Here is a 25,814-nt window from a genome sequence, read left to right on the forward strand (position 1 = left end):
TCAAATGAAAGAGGAGAAAGTTCTGAGTTCATAAATGTACTACAACATTAAAATATACCAAGCGAGAGAAAAAAAATTTACTATAATATTTCAGCGTTTATTAGACGATCGCAGTCGGGTTTTAGTTTTCAACTTTAACAAATAATAAAAAGTTACATCATTATCAATGTAACAATTTTCTATTCTATCTTGTGGGTTTCTTGAACCTAGACACTAATATAAGCGAATAAAGATCTTATGTAATGATTATTAAAGACGAGAATGCCGTAAAAGAGTCCTTATTTCTGGAAGAGTATATCAAAAGACAATATCTTTGGGAGCGTTCGGTAACCTCGTATTGTTGTCACTTTTGGCTCCATATCTTCAATTTAATGTTTGGGTACCATTGATATGCACCAGCAAAGATACACGGGTAAAACTAAGCAAGAGTGAATAGGCACCTTCTAGGTAAACGCGTCCCATCTTAGACCACATCATCACTTTCCATCAGGTGTGATTGTGGTCAAGCGATTGCTTATAGTGAATAAAAAAAAACTTTTTGTTGCCTGGTAGAGATCGCTTCAAAGCGATAAGGCCGCTAATTTGTACTTTTGTATTTTTATTTTTATGGTGTAAAATAAAGAATATAAAACAAACAAACCAACAGTTTTAATATATTATTACTACAAACATGAGTAGGTTGCTGCGGTAGTGGAGCGGTGCGGGAGGGGTGTGATGACGTAACGTGACGTAAGAGCTTAGTGATTCGTCAACTTGTGACATCTGTCACCCTCCCACAACACTCCACTACCGCAAGAGCCTCCTCAGTTATGCGCTATACCTATAATACTCTATCCTTCATCGTCATCATCATCAACCCATCGCACTCACTATTGAAGCACGGGGCTCATCTCAAAATGAGAAGGATTTGGTTGGTTTTGGAAGGATAGTTTACCATGCTGGTGCAGATTAGCAGACTTCAGACACTTCTGAGAACTCTCAGGCATGCATGGTTCCTCACGACGTTTTCCTTCACCGTTAAAGCAAGTGATATTTAATTACTTAAAACGCACATAACTCCTTAAAGTTAGACGTGCATGACCGGGATTGAACCCCAGATCATCTATTTAATAGAATAGATTAAATAGATAGAGATCTGATTCGTTAAAGCCTAGATATATGTATTGGTTTGGAATAGCTTTAATACCAAAAGAGCACCAAGTAACTTGGCATATGTCAATATAAAATAGGCACGGTATGTTCGCGCTCCCGATCGGCCCGTGATATCACTGGGGGCCATGCCCGAAAATCAGCGCTGCAGTCGACCGACTGCAGCAACAAGCTGAGGCAGCGCCCGGTTCGGCCAAGATAGACATTAAGCTAGTATTAAGAAGTGGGTGCCTGGGTCTTGGGGAACCAGGGAGCATGGACACTGGTCGGCTCCTTTGGTTCCCCAGGGACTACGACACCCTACCTGTCTGTATTTTGTAAATTTGGCTGAATAAAAGGTTTTTATTATTATGTATATAACTCACTCTCACGCCCGGTTACAAAATAGATATATATAAAAGCCAAAGGGAATATAATATACTTACATACATAAAAATAAATAAACCTACATACACATTTACATAAATACATATTTGTACCGGGCGGAGGATTACGCCCCGGCAGGGGAGACCAAACGGCCGGGGGTCAGGGCGACAGGTTGAGAAAGCGGCGGACTATCCTAGCCGAGTCTAGCAAGACCGCTTTTTGCATCCTGGCTGCGAGCGAACTGCCACGGAACCCCAGTCGCCTCAGATGGTGAGCGAGGCTGACTGGGATCAACCCGTTTGCAGATATGACGATTGGGATGATTTCGGTGGACTCCACATGCCACATGTCGGAAACCTCGTGAGCCAGATCAAGATACTTGCGTTTTTTCTCCGTCTCAGCTCTCACGAGGTTCTCGTCATATGGAATGGTGATGTCCACCAAAAACACCCTCGACTGTGCCCGGTCCACCACCACGATGTCAGGCTTATTCGCTAGAATAGTCCTGTCCGCGATGATGGACCGGTCCCAATAGAGCCGGACTCCGTCGCGCTCGAGTACCGGCACCGGTGTGTACCTGTAATACGGCAACCTCTCATCCAGGAGACCGTACTTCAGAGCAAGCTCTTGGTGAAGGATTTTGGCTGCTTGGTTGTGTCTGTGCAGATACTCAGTGTTGGCAAGCGCCGAACATCCCGAAAGCACATGTCTGAGTGACTCACCGGGATGGCGACAAGCTCGACAGATGTCGTGAGTGCCATCCTTCAGAATGTACTTTCGGTAGTTCCGCGTCTTGACCACCTGATCTTGTATCGCACAGACAAATCCTTCGGTTTCCCCGAAGAGGTCACCAAAGCGCAGCCATTGCACGGACGCTTTTTTATCTACGTGTGGCTCATTAAGAGCTTTAAAAAAGCGTCCGTGCAACTCCTTCTCCTTCCATACGGTCTCCCGGTCAGAGGTGCTAAGTACCACCGGTTTCTGCCACTCGGTTTTGGCCAAGGATAGTGGAGTGAGTCCTTTATCACATTCTATGACGCCTCTATGCATGGGGGACCCCCTCATCGTCTCAAAGTAGGTTCTGAGATTGGATATCTCCCGGTTATGCATGGTCTTGACGCTTAATACGCCTCGACCTCCACACTTCCGGGGGATATACAATCTCATCACAGACGATTTTGGATGGTGCATGCGATAGAGAGTCATAGTCGTGCGGACTTTTCTGTCCAGGGCGTCAAGTTCGGTCTGAGTCCAACTGAGCACGCCAAAGGTGTACATGAGGACGGGCATAACCCAGCCGTTATAAGCTCGGACCTTATTGGCGCCTGACAAATAACTTTTACAGATTTTTGTCAGGCGGCCAAAAAAGGCCTCGCAAACAGACTGTTTCATGTCCGCCTCTTTTACACCTAGAGATTGTGACATGCCCAGATACCGGTATGACTCAGCTTCAGAGAGGGTCTTAATGTTGGATGGCTCGAGACTAATCTCGGCCGAATGAGTAACCTGTCCCCTCTCCACATGTATGACCGCACACTTGTCCAGTCCAAGCTCCATCCTGATGGAATTGCTGAACTCAGTGGTGATGTTCAGCAGCTCCCTCAGGCGGGTGGCATTGGGTGCCAGCAGTTTGAGGTCATCCATGTACAGAAGGTGAGGTACTTTTGTACCTCCTCTCCGAAACTGAAAGCCTGTCCCCGAGCCCTCCAGCAGGGTGCTAAGTGGGTTCAGAGACAGGCAAAACCATAGCGGGCTCAGACAATCACCCTGGAAGATACCCCGTCCTATCCTTATCCGGTCATCGGCAGCCGCCAACCGCTCACCATGGAGACACAGGATCGTGCTCCATTGCCCCATGCATGCCTCAAGGAAGTCTCGAACTGCACTGTCAACTTTGTACAGCTCAAGGACCCTTAAGAGCCATGAATGGGGCACCGAGTCGAATGCCTTTTTGTAGTCGATCCAGGCGGCGGAGAAATTCCGACGGTTGCGTTTGACCAGTTGGCCCGCAACGGAGTCGATGAGAAGGAGCTCCTTAGTACCACGACCCCCGCCCCGACATCCGTTCTGAGCCCCAGACATGATGTTATTCTCGTCTATGTGACGGGAGATCTTGAGGCTCAGAACGGATGTCAGTGTCTTATAGATGGTAGTAAGACACGTAATGGGACGATACTTAGCCGGGTCGGTGGCATCGGTGGACTTTGGAGCTAGGTGAGTGATCCCGGTAGTGAAAAGGCTCGGGAGTGCCCTCTGCTCGAGAGCCTCTTGGAATTGTCGAGCCAAGGTCGCATGGCAAACCGAAAAACCTTTCAGCCAGTAGTGATGCAGTCCGTCGGGTCCCGGGCTTTTCCAGTTCGGAGCCCGCCTTACTGCACCAGCTACATCCTCCGCAGAGATGGCGACCGGGTTCATCGGTTCTATTCTGGCACATGCTTCCTCTACCGCCGCAATCCAAGGCCCCTCCTCATGCTCCACCTCTCTCGACCACACCCCCCGCCAGAAAGCGACTAGGTCGGCCGGGTCCGGTCGTTGAGAGGTAGAGCAGACTGCTGGGCACTCCAGTCTTTTGTAGAACCTTTTCTGATCACTCGAGAAGAGACGATTTTGCTGAAATCGCTCGACTCTTGCCGAGTATCGTCGGATGCGGTTCCCCCATGCAGCGATTTTCTGCTTCAGGTCGTCGATGCGCTCTGTTAGCTTTTGCGTAATGTCAGGCTGGTCCAACCTGACCCCACACCCGTTAAACGCAACTCTAACAGAGCGCACAATCCTTGGCCTAGTGTTGCCCGACCTGAAGCTTTGCAGTCTGCCAATGAGGACTCTGGTAAGAGTGATACGGTGTTCTATTCTCTTCTTCCAGGCCGGTTCCGCGCTGCGCCTTGTGGCAGCAGCACGCCCCGGTCCCGGAGTCTTGGCACCGATGAATCGGTGCACGGCTAGCGCCGCACCGAAGATAATAGAAGCCGTATCACCCAGGCCAGTGCTGCTTTCCAGATGTTGTGGCAGCATTTTGTTTATGGCCTCAATGACATCCCGCGTCGCTACATTTAGTGTAAGTCGGGAAAGCCGCGGACGATTCTCTAGAGGAGCGCTCCGAATTTCAGAAATCGCCTCTTCTAAAATCCCTCTCATCCGCTCTATATCAAGGGAGACTGTTCCCTCAGTGTCTTCCTCCACAGGCAAATCTTGTGAGATGGTAATTGTCTCGTCGCGGGCAGGCGCCGCCTGGGAGACGATTTGCTCTGTGGTAGGTGCTGATACTTCTGGAACAGCCTCACGTCGTAATCGTTCGAGCTCGGTAGCGTTGAAGATGTTAGAACGCTGAATATACCGAGCCCGGTCTGCCAGGTTTTGTTCCGTGACAGTTAGGTTCGGCTCGAGCAGCAGGAACTCGCGGTACATTGCCGCTCGGTAGCCAGTCCGTCCGGTTTCCCCTCCTGTTGCCCTGTAGTACGCACGCATGACATTCTCGTTCATGAGAGAAGTCCAGCGCATGCGGCGTACACCACCAGCGGCGGGCGCCGAAGATTGGGCCCTGGTGGGCCCTGTCGGAGCCAAGCCATCTGGTGGGGATGATGGATGTGTCGACCGGCTAGGTGGTAGTGCCGGTCGACTGATGGTACTGGCGGCCCGCATGCTGCTACGCCCAGCGCCAGCTCCAGGCGCGCCCTGGCGACCCCCAGGCAGCGGCCTTATTCGCACATTTCTCATATTTGTATCCATCATCATAAAAAAGGGGGGGGGGGGTGAGTGGTGGTTACATCACTCGGGGTCCACTCAGGTCCCCGAGGAGGCTGTTTGCGGCCAGCGCGCCGAGCTTTGGGGAACTTGGATGTTAATCAGTTCCCCAGTTCCCTTAGTCGCCTCTTACGACACCCACGGGATGAGAGGGGGTGGCAACATTCTACTCTGCCGGTGCCACACGGCCATTATTATTATTATTATTATTATGTATATAACTCGCTCTCACGCCCGGTTACAAAATAGATATATATAAAAGCCAAAGGGAATATAATAAACTTACATACATAAAAATAAATAAACCTACATACACATTTACATAAATACATACTTGTACCGGGCGGAGGATTACGCCCCGGCAGGGGAGACCAAACGGCCGGGGGTCAGGGCGACAGGTTGAGAAAGCGGCGGACTATCCTAGCCGAGTCTAGCAAGACCGCTTTTTGCATCCTGGCTGCGAGCGAACTGCCACGGAACCCCAGTCGCCTCAAATGGTGAGCGAGGCTGACTGGGATCAACCCGTTTGCAGATATGACGATTGGGATGATTTCGGTGGACTCCACATGCCACATGTCGGAAACCTCGTGAGCCAGATCAAGATACTTGCGTTTTTTCTCCGTCTCAGCTCTCACGAGGTTCTCGTCATATGGAATGGTGATGTCCACCAAAAACACCCTCGACTGTGCCCGGTCCACCACCACAATGTCAGGCTTATTCGCTAGAATAGTCCTGTCTGTGATGATGGACCGGTCCCAATAGAGCCGGACTCCGTTGCGCTCGAGTACCGGCACCGGTGTGTACCTGTAATACGGCAACCTCTCATCCAGGAGACCGTACTTCAGAGCAAGCTCTTGGTGAAGGATTTTGGCTGCTTGGTTGTGTCTGTGCAGATACTCAGTGTTGGCAAGCGCCGAACATCCCGAAAGCACATGTCTGAGTGACTCGCCGGGATGGCGACAAGCTCGACAGATGTCGTGAGTGCCATCCTTCAGAATGTACTTTCGGTAGTTCCGCGTCTTAACCACCTGATCTTGTATCGCACAGACAAACCCTTCGGTTTCCCCGAAGAGGTCACCAAAGCGCAGCCATTGCACGGACGCTTTTTTATCTACGTGCGGCTCATTAAGAGCTTTAAAAAAGCGTCCGTGCAACTCCTTCTCCTTCCATACGGTCTCCCGGTCAGAGGTGCTAAGTACCACCGGTTTCTGCCACTCGGTTTTGGCTAAGGATAGTGGAGTGAGTCCTTTATCACATTCCATGACCTCTCTATGCATGGGGGACCCCCTCATCGTCTCAAAGTAGGTTCTGAGATTGGATATCTCCCGGTTATGCATGGTCTTGACGCTTAATACGCCTCGACCTCCACACTTCCGGGGGATATACAATCTCATCACAGACGATTTTGGATGGTGCATGCGATAGAGAGTCATATTCGTGCGGACTTTTCTGTCCAGGGCGTCAAGTTCAGTCTGAGTCCAACTGAGCACGCCAAAGGTGTACATGAGGACGGGCATAACCCAGCCGTTATAAGCTCGGACCTTATTGGCGCCTGACAAATAACTTTTACAGATTTTTGTCAGACGGCCAAAAAAGGCCTCGCAAACAGACTGTTTCATGTCCGCCTCTTTTACACCCAGAGATTGTGACATGCCCAGATACCGGTATGACTCAGCTTCGGAGAGGGTCTTAATGTTGGATGGCTCGAGACTAATCTCGGCCGAATGAGTAACCTGTCCCCTCTCCACATGTATGACCGCACACTTGTCCAGTCCAAGCTCCATCCTGATGGAATTGCTGAACTCAGTGGTGATGTTCAGCAGCTCCCTCAGGCGGGTGGCATTGGGTGCCAGCAGTTTGAGGTCATCCATGTACAGAAGGTGAGGTACTTTTGTACCTCCTCTCCGAAACTGAAAGCCTGTCCCCGAGCCCTCCAGCAGGGTGCTAAGTGGGTTCAGAGACAGGCAAAACCATAGCGGGCTCAGACAATCACCCTGGAAGATACCCCGTCCTATCCTTATCCGGTCATCGGCAGCCGCCAACCGCTCACCATGGAGACACAGGATCGTGCTCCATTGCCCCATGCATGCCTCAAGGAAGTCTCGAACTGCACTGTCAACTTTGTACAGCTCAAGGACCCTTAAGAGCCATGAATGGGGCACCGAGTCGAATGCCTTTTTGTAGTCGATCCAGGCGGCGGAGAAATTCCGACGGTTGCGTTTGACCAGTTGGCCCGCAACGGAGTCGATGAGAAGGAGCTCTTTAGTACCACGACCACCGCCCCGACATCCGTTCTGAGCCCCAGACATGATGTTATTCTCGTCTATGTGACGGGAGATCTTGAGGCTCAGAACGGATGTCAGTGTCTTATAGATGGTAGTAAGACACGTAATGGGACGATACTTAGCCGGGTCGGTGGCATCGGTGGACTTTGGAGTTAGGTGAGTGATCCCGGTAGTGAAAAGGCTCGGGAGTGCCCTCTGCTCGAGAGCCTCTTGGAATTGTCGAGCCAAGGTCGCATGGCAAACCGAAAAACCTTTCAGCCAGTAGTGATGCAGTCCGTCGGGTCCCGGGCTTTTCCAGTTCGGAGCCCGCCTTACTGCACCAGCTACATCCTCCGCAGAGATGGCGACCGGGTTCATCGGTTCTATTCTGGCACATGCTTCCTCTACCGCCGCAATCCAAGGCCCCTCCTCATGCTCCACCTCTCTCGACCACACCCCCCGCCAGAAAGCGACTAGGTCGGCCGGGTCCGGTCGTTGAGAGGTAGAGCAGACTGCTGGGCACTCCAGTCTTTTGTAGAACCTTTTCTGATCACTCGAGAAGAGACGATTTTGCTGAAATCGCTCGACTCTTGCCGAGTATCGTCGGATGCGGTTCCCCCATGCAGCGATTTTCTGCTTCAGGTCGTCGATGCGCTCTGTTAGCTTTTGCGCAATGTCAGGCTGGTCCAACCTGACCCCACACCCGTTAAACGCAACTCTAACAGAGCGCACAATCCTTGGCCTAGTGTTGCCCGACCTGAAGCTTTGCAGTCTGCCAATGAGGACTCTGGCCAGAGTGATACGGTGTTCTATTCTCTTCTTCCAGGCCGGTTCCGCGCTGCGCCTTGTGGCAGCAGCACGCCCCGGTCCCGGAGTCTTGGCACCGATGAATCGGTGCACGGCTAGCGCCGCACCGAAGATAATAGAAGCCGTATCACCCAGGCCAGTGCTGCTCTCCAGATGTTGTGGCAGCATTTTGTTTATGGCCTCAATGACATCCCGCGTCGCTACATTTAGTGTAAGTCGGGAGAGCCGCGGACGATTCTCTAGAGGAGCGCTCCGGATTTCAGAAATCGCCTCTTCTAGAATCCCTCTCATCCGCTCTATATCAAGGGAGACTGTTCCCTCAGTGTCTTCCTCCACAGGCAAATCTTGTGACGTGGTAATTGTCTCCTCGCGGACAGGCGCCGCCTGGGAGACGATTTGCTCTGCGGTAGGTGCTGAGACTTCCGGAACAGCCTCACGTCGTAATCGTTCGAGCTCGGTAGCGTTGAAGATGTTAGAACGCTGAATATACCGAGCCCGGTCTGCCAGGTTTTGTTCCGTGACAGTTAAGTTCGGCTCGAGCAGCAGGAACTCGCGGTACATTGCCGCTCGGTAGCCAGTCCGTCCGGTTTCCCCTCCTGTCGCCCTGTAGTACGCACGCATGACATTCTCGTTCATGAGAGAAGTCCAGCGCATGCGGCGTACACCACCAGCGGCGGGCGCCGAAGATTGGGCCCTGGTGGACCCTGTCGGAGCCAAGCCATCTGGTGGGGATGATGGATATGTCGACCGGCTAGGTGGCAGCGCCGGTCGACTGGTGGCACTGGCGGCCCGCATGCTGCTACACCCAGCGCCAGCTCCAGGCGCGCCCTGGCGACCCCCAGGCAGCGGCCCTATTCGCTCATTCCTTATTTTGTTATCCATCATATAAAAGGGGGGGGGGGGGGGGGGTGAGTGGTGGTTACATCACTCGGGGTCCACTCAGGTCCCCGAGGAGGCTGTTTGCGGCCAGCGCGCCGAGCTTTGGGGAACTTAGATGTTAATCAGTTCCCCAGTTCCCTTAGTCGCCTCTTACGACACCCACGGGATGAGAGGGGGTGGCAACATTCTACTCTGCCGGTGCCACACGGCCATTATTATTATTATTATTATTAACCTTATTATTATTATTATTATTATCTGAATAAGAGGCCTAAATCTTCCACTATACTCTATCCACGGAGAAGTTAGTAAAGTACTCTCTCTATTATGTAATCCCATAGAAATGCAAAAGTCAAAACCACCAACCATTGAGTGGCCACAAACGAACGTGTGTTTTTCCTATCAAAAAAGCTATGTTTTCAAGAAAAACATTCGAAATTCAATTTGAAAACATAGGTGCATTTTTGGTTGCTTGGTCACTCAAAATGGATAACGGCCACTATTTCTTGTCTTTGTCATTTTTATGGGATTACGTAACAGAAAGAGCCCTGTACTAACTTCTCTTCGTGGATAAAGACTATCACTGCGATCTTCTATCTAGACTTTTTAATATCAATGGCCCATATCCTCAATTTAAGGCGAAAGTTCCTTTTCGGGTTATTAGAGCTTTAAATATGATTCCATGCGTAGTGTTCTCATATTTGTGATACAGATCCAAATTCATGAGACGGAGTTTATTTCTACTTTGGTCGTATTTCTTAGGTTATGTTATTTATATTAAGAGTCATAACTAGATATAGCTTGTTTATTTTGAAATGACGCGCCCCACTACCGCAATTTACACATCTAAGTCAACAAAATTATGTAGTGGGGCGCGTCATTTCAGCTTAGACAAGCTATACTAATTTATGCTCATTTCTGCAGGTTTTTCTTGCATGACTTTTGACTGTTATTTGAATCACTAAAGAATCAGCCGTGGATAATTACTACCCACTTACTACCTTATCGGCAAAGCCGTGCCACCAAGTGATTTAGCGTTACGGTACGACGCCGTGTCGAAATCAGAGGAGTACGTATGGAGTTTAATAAAAACTACCATACCCCTTCCAGGTTAGCCCACTTCCATCTTAAACTGCATATAATCACTTATTACCAGGTGAGATTCAGTTAAGAACTAACTTGTATCTGAATTAAAAAAAAAAATTGCGCTCGGAACCAGTACATACTGACTGTTGCATAATATTTTGAACTGTATTTAGCAAATAAGTGATATCAAATTTGATTTCGATTAGCTTATTGGAATAGAAGGTATCATAATGGTTGGTCGCTACATATAATTATTTGAAAATTAAACCAGTTTTGTACCAAAATTGAACAATACGGTGCCCTATCGACAATCGTTAATTGAATTTCGAATTCCGTATCGTTTTGAGCACCCTCGTATGCCGTTTTCAGGCACAACCGTCCAGAATCCCTGACCCTTAATCCCTTTTAGTTTGAATACGGATATGGGTCACGTTAAATTGGTCCATCCAAAATTACATGGAGCTCTCACGCTGTTATCGAGAAATGATATAGGAGCTCGAGTTAAAATTGGTCGATTAATTTTTACTCCTTACTCTCCACTTCACGAAAATAACTATAGTTACTCGTAAATGTTTATTATGTTTTAAATAAAACGAATTTCTCAGTAAGATATTTGTTTATAACTATATTGTATAAATCTTTACCTTAAATAATGCAATCCAAATGCACCATAGGTACCTATGACAAACTGAAAAATTTGCGATAGTCTAGTGGTAAAGATGTCCCGCTTCCTATTTTTGACGTGACAACGTCTTATAATTCGATAGAGCCGGCTGCACGCACGAAAAAACATGACTCATGCGGCGTTACCTCGCTCTGAGGCGTTCCATGTAAGGCTTGAAGTGCAAGCGAGAGCGCGGAACGAGCGACAAAGAAGCACAATCGGCCTTTGTTGTCACGTTCAACTATCGTCAGTAAACCGACTTTACAGACAACCAATTTTTTTTTTAAAGAATACCTATTAGTAATTATTAACGGGTGGGGTTTACACCGCCGACCTTTCGGAATTCAGTCCGCTCCTCAACCGTTGAGCTATCAAGCCTCTAAGGCTAGAGGTTCCACACACATACCCCTTCCAGGTTAGCCCATTTCCATCTTAGACTGCATCATCACTACCACTTTGAATAAAAAAAAATTGTGCAACGAAAACATTTGGGGTCTCAGTGACCTACCTTGGGCGGTTCAGGGTTAATATTTACGTTAGGTCTCCACAGCTTCGTTTGGCTAACCCTGTATTATTGTTTATTGAACGTATCAGGGTCTCGACGGCCCCCGCCTGTAATCTCCCGGTTGGCGCCGCAGTCATGCGCGGATCTAGATTCTATCTCAAACCTAGATTAATATGATCCTAGCTTAGGAGGAACCCTAGTGTTTTCTAGTATTCTAATCTAGGTACAGCTGGATAATCGTGGTTTTGTTATGAATTTACGATGTTTTGGGGTTTTGTTTCCGTTTCGACGAATTTGCTTTAAATAAACTCGTATTCACATAGTGCCGACTTTGCCTATCGTGCAGGGTGACGAAACGATCGGCTTCTTCTCTTTCTAAGGCCATATAACTCTATTCCACCACGCTGGCACACCACCACACCCTTAAAAACATTATGGAGAATTCTCAAGATGTTTTCCTCCACCGTTTGTGGATTCATACTCGGGATAGAATCCCAGACCCAAACCTTCCCCCCCCCCTCTTGTTTGTATCTTAAGTAGTACTTATTGTAAGTTTGACGTGTGTATCTGTGTATGTGGCATCGTAGCTCCTAAATAAATGAACCGATTTTAATTTAAGTAGTTTAATTTTTGTTTAAAAGGTGGCTTGAGCGAGAGTGTTCTTAGCACAGAAATCCAAAGTATTTTAAATCTATGGTTCTTAGCTATAATTAAATAAAATCAGTTCAGCCGTTTAAAAGTTATCAGCTCTTTACTAGTTTTCTAATAGAAATTTTTGTGTCGGGGATTTTTTAAATTTAGAGTTCCTAAATCACAGTGTAAAATTACTTGTACAGTCACATAAGTATTAGATTGCAACATGCAATACAAAATGGAAGAAAATAACCAGGGCATGTCGGGCCGGGAAGTTAAAGCAAAGATTTATTAGAAGGGGTGAGGTAAGTGGCGATTCTGATAAGTTATTTATGAGCCGACTGGGGAATTTGGGTTTCTTTTAACGATTTACCATTGGCCGGCCGGGGCTAATGGATTGGAGTGAATGGATTCATACATCACTAAGTATCGGATTCTGCTGAGATAACTTGCCTGAAGATGGGCATGGAATATTTGCAACTGGTAAACTATGTATTTTTTAAGGTTCCTTACCCAAAGAGTATAACGGACCCCTATTAATGTCACTCTGGTGTCTGTCTGTCTGTCTGTTCGCGTGTCACGGTCACTAGCTCGTAGACGAAATGAGTAACAATAATCTGAAATTTTGGTATTTACTTGTTGTAGAAGTTTTAGTTTAGTAAGATGGACCTATCTCCCTGTCTTTCATGATTCTAGGTCAACGGGAAGTACCCTATAGGTTTTCTTGACAGACACGACAGACAGACAACAAAGTGATCCTATTAGGGCTCTTTATTTCTTTTTAAGGTATGGACCCCTAAAAATCTAGAAAATAAACCTTTATTTCACACATTTCAATTCAAATAGGTACTGGGTACAAACCTATTTAATTCATTTCACACGAAACCGTTTAATTTTGTAGCGAAAATTTCCATTTTAGAATTTCTAAATTTCAAATTTCCATTTACAACAAATTTGCCGGAAGTGCCGCCATATGCATTCCGCGGACCGGAAGCGTTTATTTGCCGTATACGTGACTTCGGCGCCAGGGCGGCGGCTTATGGGATCCACGTTTGAAATTTCAATTGTAAAAATTTAATATCACTTTAATTTTTCACGATTTTTTTTTCCTGAACTCTATTGGTTTTTAGCTTTGGACAGCCACATTTAGCCAGCTTTAATTTAAGATGTGTTCATTACGAAGAATATTTTTACCCGACTACGGCAAAACCAAAGGAAGGGTTATGATTATGTATGTATGTATGTTTGTATCGAATTCTGTGTTTTCCACCGTAGCATCTAAAGCACTGGGCCGATCTTGTTGAATGAGGTGCATAGATAAGTAATGAGGTGTCAACTGTCAATCAATTCGTTATGAAGTCCGGGTGGCATAAGCTACATTTTATACGAAAAAAATCGACCTTACTTAATTTTAGTAATTTAATATTTTTCAAATACGCAATATATAGCGTACAAAATTCAAGTCCATGCCCCACCTACGACGCGACGTGGCATTGACTCCGAGTGGCCTACTTATGCAACGTTCGTTGACATCTAGCGTAAGTCAGATGTTTTATTTGCAACAAATTGTGAACTTTTTAAAAGTAGGACTTTTCATTTACTTTTTTTCGCATTTTATTGGTAATGTTTTATCAGTAATTATCTGTATTGTCAGCTGTCTTCGTTTTTGCTAGCGTTCTGGTTACACTCTGTAGGTATGTCGAATTTCACCCAAGGGAAGCTGGGCGGATTAGCTAGTATATTACAAATCCCAAGAGAGGAGAAAGCGAGGTAACACGTCGTCTATATTCAGAGGTCGGCGCGGCGTCGCAATCTCCATAATCCTTGCAGCAAGGGTTTACTGTGACTGCTGACAGAATAGAACCTTTGTGGATCGTTGGCAGAGTGAACCAGAGTGAGGAAGCTCTCGGTTTCAAAATTTTGAGTATGACAAGTGTAAATTAATAACTCTCCCGACAAGTGGAGGTTACAGTAACTAGAAAAGAGCCCATAACTTTAAAACGGCTGAACCGATTTTCTTGGATTATAGCTAAGAACACTCTCGATCAAGCCACTTTTCAAACAAAAAAAAACTAAATTAAAATGGCTTCATTAGTTTAGGAGCTACGATGCGACAGACAATACACATGTCAAACATTATAACACCCCTCTTTTTGGGTTGGGGGGTTAAAAATCATCACAAAAATAGAATTTATTTCGCTGACCACTGATCGTTCTACAATTCAAATTCAAAATATTTTTACTCAATAACAAGTAGGTAACTCAAAGCACCTCAAAGTACATATTTTCAAATCACAGTTTTCAATATTTGTATTTGCCCTCAAGTTTTTGCACACTTCAGTATTTTAGTATCTCGAATTCAGTTTTCTTGAACCTATAATTTGAATTTATTTTCACTCGTTTAAATCCATGCCTAATATTATTATGCCAATCTAGCGGTCTGTTGGTCTATTAATCTACTAGTTAAATACAGAGTGATTTCCGCGGGGACCAACAGTTACAAGTCTATGAAGTAGATAAACCTCACTAACTTATATAGTTATGAAGTTATTATTTAATCTAAAAGTTGGACTCCCAAATGATTATCGTCTGGTCAAAGTTCATCGTCGATTGTCACCAATGTCTGGGAGTTTTCCATAAAGTTCTCAAAGGTGTATGAAGTCTGCCAATCTTGGCCAGCCAACGCTTTCTCATTCTGAGAACAGACCAGTGATCAGTATTCAGTAGTGCATCATGATGCCTTCGATTACGTACTCAAATGAAGTCTTTTAATAAGTCCGTGGTAAAAACTGCCATAGCCCTTCCAGGTGAGTCCGCTTCCATCTTAGACTGTATCAACACTTACCACCAGGTGAGATTGCAGTCAAGGGCTAACACGTCTAAGAATTAAAAACAACTATAAGTATCTTATGATATCTATCGTGGGAATAGAATATAACCTACATCCAAGTCCGTCTCAGGGATGCAAGTTATCTCTGTACCGTCGAAATCGGTTAATAAGATGGGCTGTGAAAAGGCAACAGACAGACAGATTAACAAACTTTTTATAATGTTAGTGTACCTAGGACAATCTATCTACTTGAGATTATCCATACTTCCATCCATCCATACTAATATTATAAATGCGAAAGTGTGTCTGTCTGTCTGATACCTTTTCACGGCCCAACAGTTTAACCAATTCTGACGTTAGCTTACATCAACAGAGTTAGCTTACATCCCGGGGACGGACATAGGCTACTTTTTATCCCGAAAAATTAAACAGTTCCCGCGGGATTCCCAAAGATCCATCCGCTTAACTGATTTGTATGATATTTGGTACCGAGGTAGCTTGCGTCCTTCTAATTGACATTGGCAACTTTTTATCCCGGAAAATCAAACAGTTCCCACGGGATCTTTAAAAACCTAAATCCACGCGGACGAAGTCGCGGGCATTCTCTATTACTTATTTAATTTTCTTAGATCCGCAAAATGGCTTTCATAGAATCATTTCCAAGTAACCTACTATTTCCCGAAAGGATTCCAAAAAGATTTGGAAGATTTATTTTAAACTGAAAAGTTTATACAACATTATAAAGCAGGAAAATCAAGAATGCAATACATATGGAAAAGCAACAAAAATAAAGCAATATGTGCTGCGATTTGCTGATATAAACGGATCGTATTATTACGCAGCAGTATTCCACGATAGCTTTATAGGCGATCAGCAAAATACATGATATAGACCATGCAAGATATCCAGACAAGTCTTTTTTAACCCCCGACCAAAAAAGAGGGGTGTTATAAGTTTGACGTGTGTATCTGTGTATCTGTGTGTCTGTGTATCTGTGTATCTGTGTATCTGTGTATCTGTCTGTGGCATCGTAGCGCCTAAACGAATGAACCGATTTTAATTTAGTTTTTTTTTGTTTGAAAGGTGGCTTGATCGAGAGTGTTCTTAGCTATAATCTAAAAAAATTGGTTCAGCCGTTTAAGAGTTATCAGCTCTTTTCTAGTTTTCTGGTAGAAAAGAAGGTTAGATAACCGTTAGGTTCATAATATTATGTCAATAGACAAATGTCAAGCTGTCAAGATGGACGTTGCCTAAATACATAATTATTTATTTGAAAATGATGTTTTGGAAAACTCAAATACTTTGGATCGTCGGGGGTGTTATAAATTTTTAATTTACACTTGTTAATTGAAAATCCTAATCCTAATAATATTATAAATGTGAAATTGTGGATGTTTGGATGTTTGGATTAATACCAACTGGATTAACACAAAGGCTAAAAATTAGCCTTTGTGTTAATCCAGCGTATAATCTATCTCCATTCCAAATTTCGTCCAAATCCGTTCAGCCGTTTTTGCGTGATTGAGTAACAAACATCCTGAGTTTCCGCGGGATTTTGAAAAATGTATATCCACGCGGACAAAGTCGCGGGCATCAGCTAGTGATATTATAAATGTGAAACTGTGGATGTTTGGATTTACTACGCACGTGTCACGTGTACGTGCTTGGTGTGAATCGGCCTTTAGCTGTAATGCTGTCTTAACACTCATCTCTTGAGAGCAATCTTGTCGACATCACTTAATTATGTACATTACATTAACAATTGGATTTGACTCGCTCTAACAATGCTCGAGACTGCAATCACTTATGTGCAAACTAACTTATTCCCACGACTTCGTCCTCGTGGACTACACAGATTTCAAACCTCTATTTTACCCTCTTAGGGGGTTAATTTTCTAAAATCCTTTCTTAGAGGATGTCTACGTCTTAATAGCTATCTGCATGCCAAATTTCAGCCCGATCCGTCCAGTAGTTTGATCTGTGAGCTTATATCAGCACTTTATATTATCAGTCAGTCAGTCAGATTTTCCTTTCATATATTTAGATTAAATAAATAAATAATAAATAAATAAAGGTTTATTAAAGAACTTATGCTGAGTTAATACTTCTTGTTTCTTCTCAGTAGAAAAAGCATTCTGATCCAGCGATAGACTAAATCATTTTAAAAAGTCATAATTACCTAAACTAAAAGTTTTAAAAAAAACCGCCATTTTGTGGTGGCGGCCATATTGGATTTAGATTTTCGCATATTATACCTGCTGTACTTGGTTTTAGTTTGGTCCCAATTTGAGGGCGTTGAAAAAATTACATGTAATCCGTCAACCTTTGGCGGCGGCCATCTTGGATTTACAGTGATGAATATACATTTTAACAATTGCATTGACATTAGAACAAAAGGTGTGTATTTTGATTTTAGCCGTGTATCTTTGATTTTTTACATCAATGACAAAACGCTATAATTCAAGAATATTCAGTTTAATACTAGAAAAGCGTACCTCATGTACAGCATTGTCGGGATTTTTGCATATTGCACAGAATCCAGACATATTGGTGCGCTAACCTGACCCTATTCTGGGCTTTGGATTCCACTTCTTCAGTAGATAGCAAGTCATAATCTGATAGCGATAATAGATTTTATCAGAAACATGAGTTTTTATCTCCTATTTCTTGTAGGTTTTCGATTTAGCAAAATCCGTAAAGTTTGATTTAATTCAATTGTTAGCGATGATGGCAAGATGTGAAAAACAAAAAGCGTTGGGTTAAGGTTCATTCCAAATCTTCCAGGCACTGCACTATACTAATTATATCTGCTACCTACACCAGTTTCCCATAATGCTAAGCTGCCTCTTTGTTCCATGAAGTCTACAGTAAAGATAAAAAATAAAAAAATCGTATTCCTTGCTGAAGATATGTCGACCCTACTCATGTTTATATTTGTATAATATCTATATATGTATGTATATACAATAAATGATAATATATATGTTTAATATCTTTTCTACCCTACTAATAATTCTTTTTTTTCTTTATTGGTTGCTTTTTATATCTGTTATTTAATCTAATATGCAGATGCACTGTTTCGTTGTCAGGTCGTGACACCAGGGCTCTGCCTGAAAATCAGCGCTGCAGTAGTCAAATACTGCAGCATCTTGCTGAGGCAGAGCCCTTTTAGCTCACAGACACAACAATAGTATAATAGTATTTTCTAGTTTTAAGTTTAATTAATATTCAAGTTTAATTGTATCTTTATTTTTATTCTTGTTTTTTGTTTTTGTGTGTGATTCTGTATATGAGCTAAATAAACCTTTATTTATTTATTTATTTAAAAAGAAAATTTTTTAAATTTTATTTAAACTAGTTTTTAGTGCAGCTTAGTTATAGTATATTCGGTAAGATTTTATGAAATCTTTTTTAAGTTTGCATGGCTCTAATTAATTTCAGTAGTAGATATACTTTGGCAATTAAGTTTTAAGCTGTAAAGTCTCACTGTTTCACTTCTGTTTAGGTTAAAACTACAAAGACATTAACTATAAAGGGTAATACAATACATCTGCTTTTTATTAAAATCCACTGACTCCAGAGGTAATATTTAAGAAACAAGTAGAAAGCTGCAGTAGAACTTGTAGTTATGTTAATTAACTTCATTTAGGTACACTAGGTACACTATTAAAGCCTAGTAAAGATCGCTAGGTAGCATCAAGGCCGCTAAATTTTACACCTACTTAGCATCAATGTATTGTTCTACTAGAGGATGCCCGTGACTTCGTCTGCGTGGATTTAGGTTTTACAAGATCCCGTGGGAACTGTTTGATTTTCGGGGACAAAAAGTTGCCTATGTCAATTACAGGGATGCAAGCTACCTCGGTACCTTTCATACAAATCGGTTAAGCGGATGGGTTTTTGGGAATCCCGTGAAAACTCTTTGATTTTCCGGGATAAAAAGTAGCCTATGTCCGTCCCCGGGATATAAGCTAACCCTGTGCCTTTCGTCAGAATCGGTTAAAACGTTGGGCCGTGAAAAGGTAGCAGACAGACAGACAGATAGACAGACACACTTTCGCATTTATAATATTAGTATGGATGTGGTGCACCATAAAACTATATTCATTCCTTTATAGTTGAGATTCGAATATAGAGATCACAGAAAAAACACACAACATTGGTATTGGCAGACAGGGTATTGGGTACGCATAATCTTTTTATCCTCATTCACTTATAACTTGTACTAAACCATAACCACATTGAACTTGCATTACGAATATTTAATATTCATATGCGAATGAATATTCAATTTCCTATCTGATTGAACTGGAGGCGCGGAGTAATTAAATGTTCTTAATGTCTGACGTAAAGACGACTCTATCTTTCTGGATATTTAGATAGAAATTCCAGCTACGTTAACGTCATGGTAGTAAAATATGAATCTCATAATTAAATTTCAATAATTGAAAAGTTAAAAAAAATTTACTTCGTATTGTACTTTATATTATATTAGCCAAGAGACTAATAAATAACACAAGTAAAGAAAACCGTGAATTTCTGGTTACATTACGTCACAACAAGTGTAAATTAAAAATTTATAACACCCCCGACAAGTGAAGGTTACAGTAACTAGAAATGAGCTGATAACTTTCAAACGGCTGAACCGATTTTCTTGGATTATAGCTAAGAACACTCCCGATCAAGCCACCTTTCAAACAAAAAAAAACTAAATTAAAATCGGTTCATTAGTTTAGGAGCTACGATGCCACAGACAGCTACGATCTCTCAGATGCTACGATACACAGATACACACGTCAAACTTATAACACCCCTCTTTTTGGGTCGGGGGTTAAAAAAAGTGTTATTTCTTGTATGATGGTATGGAACCATCACGTGCGAGTCAAACTTGCACTTGATCGGTTTTTATTCAACTTATATAAAATTAAGATACTAAGATTCTGTTTATAATAATATTATTTTATCAAGTAATCCGTACTAATCCATACTATATATACTATATACTATAATATTATAAATGCGAAAGTGTGTCTGTCTGTCTGTCTATCTGTCTGTCCGTCTGCTATATTTTTACAGCCCAACCGCAGAACCGATTTTAAATAAAATTAGTACAGACAGGGGCTACATCCCGGGGAAGGACTACTACTACTAGGCTACTTTTTATCCCGGAATATCAAAGAGTTCCTGTTAGATTTTAAAACGAAATCCACGCGGGAAAAGCCGCGGGCATCCTCAAGTATTTGTATAGAAGCGTTGCTTTGTTGTAAGTCTTGACTGAGGGGTTATTAAACCTCCCTCCGCCAATACAAACTTTAATGGAGGCTTCAAAATAAGGAGCAAAATAAATAGCCCCTGGCGTTCGTGAATTCTTAACAAACCGCTAAGTAGACGAACAAAACTTATAACTTTTAATAGACATTGATATACGAAAACATACGAAGACTTCGCGCGTAAAAAGGGGCCACAAAACTTGCTTAAAAAACTTGGTCAATATTGGATGAGATTTAAAGCAATCAGGAAACATACTTTGTAAAAGGATTTTTATATATCTTGAAGTTGATAGAAAAAGCCCCATTTGCATCCAGTGGGCCCTTATAATTACTTTAATGCTAAGTTTTAACTTAGTGGGGGTCTAACAATACTGATTTTTGAGCGGAGCCCATTTATTTTTTATTTTTTATTTCAGGAGTAAATAATAGAAAAAAACTGGCAGGCAGTGATGGTAACTGACAGAAGTGAAAACTTGAAACTTTGAAAAAAGGTAACAGTCTTTTTTTGGATTTTTAAATTAATTGTAGTTTCAAAATTAAAATTTCATAATTTGTAATTTAAAGCCATTACCATTAGTTTTTACGTTTATTGGCACTGCGAACACTATTAACATTACCATGTCGGTGATGCGACCTTGAAATTTTTATCCATCCCCAAATCGCCCAACTTGCCGACGTTTTCACTTTAAGACATATTTCATGGTTAATCTATAGATATCTTACGTTTTCTTACGGTGTTTTCCTGAACCTGCATGCCTGAGAGTTCTCCATAGTCTTTTCAATCTGCACTTGGCCAGGGTGGTAGACTAAGCCCTTCTCATTTTGAGAGGAGACCTGTGCTATGTACTATCATCATGAGTACGATGATGAACTTATAATAAATATTTCTAAAGATCTATGTACCTACCTATCTTTATTTTTACCGTCTATGTTATTGATAAAAATTTCATCAGGAGGAGTGTTGAGGTCCTCTGGAGTCCCTCTTAATATTTATAAAATAGCGATTTGTAGTAGGTACTTGTCAGTGGCATATACTTATTTATTCATTTCTTTACTAGGAAGCTTTCTTTTGATTACAATTTTAGCTGATTATGGTTAGGGACACTAAAATGAGATGTGATTCTATTAAAGTCAAAGGCAAGTCAAAGTCAAAGTTAAAATCATTTATTCAAAGTAGAATTGTAATCCTTTTGATGGACGAAATTGTTAAACTTGTACATAGTGGTAAACATAGTGGTAATAATTAATTAGAATTACGTAACTTAAAACTAAAGCTACGAGGGTTCCAAACGCGCCCAAAAAGTCATTAGTATAATATTATGTATGGCGCAAGTATGTTCTCTTATCGAGAGTTATATTTTTGTTCCGTTTGCCGTGGAGACCCTGGGGCCACGGAGTCTTTGTACTTAAAAAAATTACGAGACTTTTCACCGCGATTAATAGCCTTCTCTGGTGACAGCAGGGCTGTCTCATTTTTTGCGAAAAGGATCAGCCTGGCTGTCCAGCGCGGCAATGCAGCCAGTGTTCGTGACACCATTCCAGGCAGGCATGATTCGTACTGTAAGTAGATAAGGCTAGCTTTAAGTTTTTCCTAATCTTCTCAAAGGTGTATGAAGTCTGGCAATCTGTACTACATAGCCAGCGTGGTAGACTATGGCTTAACCCTTTTCATTCTGAGCGGAGACCCGTTCTCAGTAGTGAGCCGGCGATGAATGATAATGACGATGATACTATCCCAAGTAGAGAGGTCATCTCGTCTCGAATCTTGATTACATTCAATATTTGCATGTTCAATATTTGAATAGTTGGCGCTACAGAATTTTAATTAAAGCGCAAATTAGTTAAGTTAACGGTCGCCGCGCACTCAACAAGTTTGCTAAGTAACAGTTCGCTGCAATGGCAACTTTGTTGCCACACTTGCAACACTATTATTAACACCACTATATACTGTGCAACTCAGATGTCGTCCTCGTGTTTGCTGGGTTCAGGGTTCGATCCTGCGTACGTAACTCTAAACTCTTTGCTTAACATCGAAAAGTTGAGAAGTGCGTGTCCAGGATCGAATCCCAGACTTCGCGGGTAGGAGATGGACGGTGGTATAGTGCGCGCCACGAAAATTGATAGTAATAGAAAGAAAGAAGTTTTTGTACTTAATAATAACTGATAATAATTATTCTATAAAATAAATTTAAATCTAACTTAAAAATATATTAAACTAGATGATGCCCGCGGCTTCGTCCGCGTGGATCTAGGTTTTTAAATGCCGTGGGAACTCTTTGCTTTTCCGGGATAAAAAGTTGCCTATGTCAATTTTCGGGACGCAAACTACCTCTGTATCAAATTCCATAAAAATCGGATAAAAGGATAAGCCTTTAAGAATCCTTAGGGAACTCTTTGATTTTCCGGGATAAAAAGTAGCCTATATCTGTACCTTATATCAAAATCGGTTAAACTGTTGGGGCGTAAAAAAGTAACAGACAGACAGACAGACTCTAACTGTTATGTTTAGTAATATGGCAAACTTCAAAAACATTTGATTTATGATAATTGTACTATTCAGCTCACCGTAAGTATCTGCAAGCGTACCAACTGTAAACTTCTAAACAAATTATCACAAAGTACTGGGTATGTACAGTTTGTATGAAAGGAACTTCGTCGCAACAAACCGGAAGCATTTAAACTAACCTCCTCTATTATATACCAAGCCATGCACCGAGCTACGAACTTTAATGTTAGCAAATGTGTCCTTTAGAGAACTAGATTGTGTTATTCTTATTTACTTACTCTGCTAGGGTTCCGTACTTCAAAAGGAAAAACGGAACCCTTAAAGGATCACTTTGTTGTCTGTCTGTCCGTCCGTCCGTCCCTCCGTCCGTCCGTCCGTCTGTCAAGAAAAACCTATAGGGTACTTCCCGTTGACCTACAATCATGAAAGGTAGGAAGATAGGTCTTATAGCACAAATACAGGAATAAGAAAACTATACCAAGTGGGGTAAGTATCATATGGAAGGGCTTTATGTGTATATTCTAAAACAGGTTTTTATTTATTTTTATGTATAATAGTTTTTGATTTATCGTGCAAAATATTAGAAAAAAACCCTCAGTGCGCGAGTCTGACTCGCACTTGGCCGGTTTTTTTTAAACCCATACCCCTTTGGTTTCTATACGATATCGTCTTTGCCGGTGCCGCCAACTAAATACCTAATTGAGTATAGCCGGTACAGTCTATAGCTGGTAGGTACACATTATTATTTTATTTGTATAAGTCGTATTTACTGAAAAACTCATAACACAAGTAACTCAATATAATCTGCTATCAAGAAAATTTTTATTCGCCCGACGAGAAACTTTTTTTATTACTATAAGGCCGACATTTCGGCGCATAAGGAAAATGGACGATTTTCTTACAGAGAACGTCTCTCGGAAAGATTTACGATGTTATGACGATTAAATCAACGTTCTTTTATTTGATTCTTCCATTTATAATATTAAAGAACACGACACTCTCGCTTTTGTCTTTTTCGTATTGTATTAATAACAAACAGCGTTTGCCATGTCGGTTGTTTTAACCTTATTTCAGGTATTATATTATTATTCTGAATCCGAATTGAGAAACCGAAATCTGGTGAGTATGTTAAAGTAAAGCTGGATTATATAGGATTATTAGCTAGACAAGTGTAAATTAAAAATTTATAACACCCCCGACAATTGAAGGTTACAGTAACTAGAAAAGACCGAAAAGACCTGATAACTTTCAAACGGCTGAACCGATTTTCTTGGACTATTCAATCGGACTTGGACTATTCAGTTTTGGAAAACTCAGATACAAAGTATCTGAGTTTTCCAAAACATCATTTTCAAATAAATAATTATGTATGGCAACGTCCATCTTGACAGCTTGACATTTGTCAATTGACATAATATTATGAACCTAACGGTTACGTAACCTTCTTTTCTACAAGAAAACTAGAAAAGAGCTGATAACTCTTAAACGGCTGCACCAATTTTTTTGGATTATAGCTAAGAACACTCTCGATCAAGCCACCTTTCAAACAAAAAAAGTAAATTAAAATCGGTTCATTCGTTTAGGCGCTACGATGCCACAGACAGATACACAGATACACAGACACACAGATACACAGATACACACGTCAAACTTATAACACCCCTCTTTTTGGGTCAGGGGTTAATAAAATAATAAATCAGTACTAATCAATAGGAAAATAGCTTATAAACTTTTAAACGACATAAATTAGATAGTGCTTGTATTATAAAACATAAATGATACGGAAATATAGAGGTAGTTTAAATCTAACAAAACCAATTTAAGAATTACTTTTTTCTTTTTATAAAAAAAAAAACAAAGCAAGCTCTTGAATAGTTCCAGTTTTTTTCGAAGACAGAAATTGGTCTTCATAGTGGCTTAACAGTAGGTACCTACAGCTTCTCCGGAAGACGCCTCTACTGAAGCCTTTAATCAGAGTAGATTTGAGAAATCATTTCCCCAATATTCCCACGGCAAAATTGAAATTTAAACATATACTTTTCAAAATATCGCAGCGCCGATGTGTTACAGAGATTATCACAAATAATATTATGATCCATACTTACTAGTATTATAAATACGAAAGTGTGTCTGTCTGACTGTCAGTTACAATTTCATGGTCTTTTCTAGCAAGTTCCAAGGAAAGGCATTCTGAGGAAAGGCATTCCGAACCAGTGGTAGATGCTTTTGACGATTCAAAAGTACTTGTAAAAGTCTAATTGAATAACAAAAATTTGAATTTAGAATAACTTTTTTGACAAAATTGGTACATATATAGCTTGCAACCTTCAGACGATGTCTGTCTATTTTTATAAAAAACTAGGCATTCTTAACAAGGTCAAGCAGTACTTCACGCCGCGCCAACTGATTACTTTGTATCAAGCACAAATCAGATCGTGCATGGAGTACTGCAGTCACCTCTACGATGGCTCCGCTAAGTACCAACTAGCGGCTCTGGATGCCGTTGACCGTCGAGCTAGGAGACTTATAGGCGAAGACTCTCCTTTGTTGGCGAAACTTCAAAGTCTCGATCACCGCCGTATGGTCGCCGGCTTATCGGTGTTTTATAGGATATATTTCGGAGAGTGTGCACAGGAACTTTTCGATCTTGTCCCCCCTTCACCATTTTACCACCGAACCGCAAGACGTCGGGCGAGTTTCCATCCTTATGTCGTTGACATTCCATCTACACGCACGAAACGTTTTGCGTCTTCATTCCTCATACGCATGGCTAAGGTTTGGAATACTCTTCCGCGATCAGTGTTTCCTACCAATTACAATCCGGGTATCTTTAAAACAAGAGTGAATAGGCACCTTCTAGGTAAACGCGTCCCATCTTAGACCACATCATCACTTTCCATCAGGTGTGATTGTGGTCAAGCGCTTACCTATAGTGAATAAAAAAAAAAAAAAAAAATCTAGGACAATCAAAGATTTCCCACGGGTTTTCTAAAAACCTAAATACGCTTGCACGATGTCGCGGGCATCAACTGGACTTTCATAATTTTAGTTCGTGGTAAGCGACACAGTTTGTCGAAAGCAGACAAATTAAAAGATAAAAAAATCTCGAAAAGA

At 42.2% G+C, this 25,814-nt stretch overlaps 1 protein-coding gene across 1 annotated transcript; it reads right to left on the minus strand.

Moving 5' to 3' along the window:
- Positions 1 to 278: 278 nt before the first annotated feature.
- Positions 279 to 4,980, minus strand: LOC123875820. The gene is made up of 3 exons (XM_045921866.1): positions 4,397 to 4,980; positions 3,889 to 4,243; positions 279 to 284 (listed from the first exon to the last, which is right to left on the minus strand). The coding sequence occupies exons 1-3, from the start codon at positions 4,978 to 4,980 to the stop codon at positions 279 to 281; spliced, it is 945 nt and encodes a 314-aa protein (XP_045777822.1).
- Between the last annotated feature and the right edge of the window lie 20,834 nt (positions 4,981 to 25,814).

The sequence above is a fragment of the Maniola jurtina genome, chromosome 20 (assembly GCF_905333055.1).
Source record: "Maniola jurtina chromosome 20, ilManJurt1.1, whole genome shotgun sequence".
Taxonomy (NCBI): domain Eukaryota; kingdom Metazoa; phylum Arthropoda; class Insecta; order Lepidoptera; family Nymphalidae; genus Maniola; species Maniola jurtina.

Excerpts from the sequence above, each read along its gene's own strand:
- LOC123875820 (XM_045921866.1), bottom strand. The coding sequence starts at position 4,980 with ATGCGTGCGTACTACAGGGCAACAGGAGGGGAAACCGGACGGACTGGC. Across the intron at positions 4,244-4,396 it reads GGGCGTGCTGCTGCCACAAG|GTTGGACCAGCCTGACATTA; the intron begins GCGCAGCGCGGA and ends GTGTGGGGTCAG.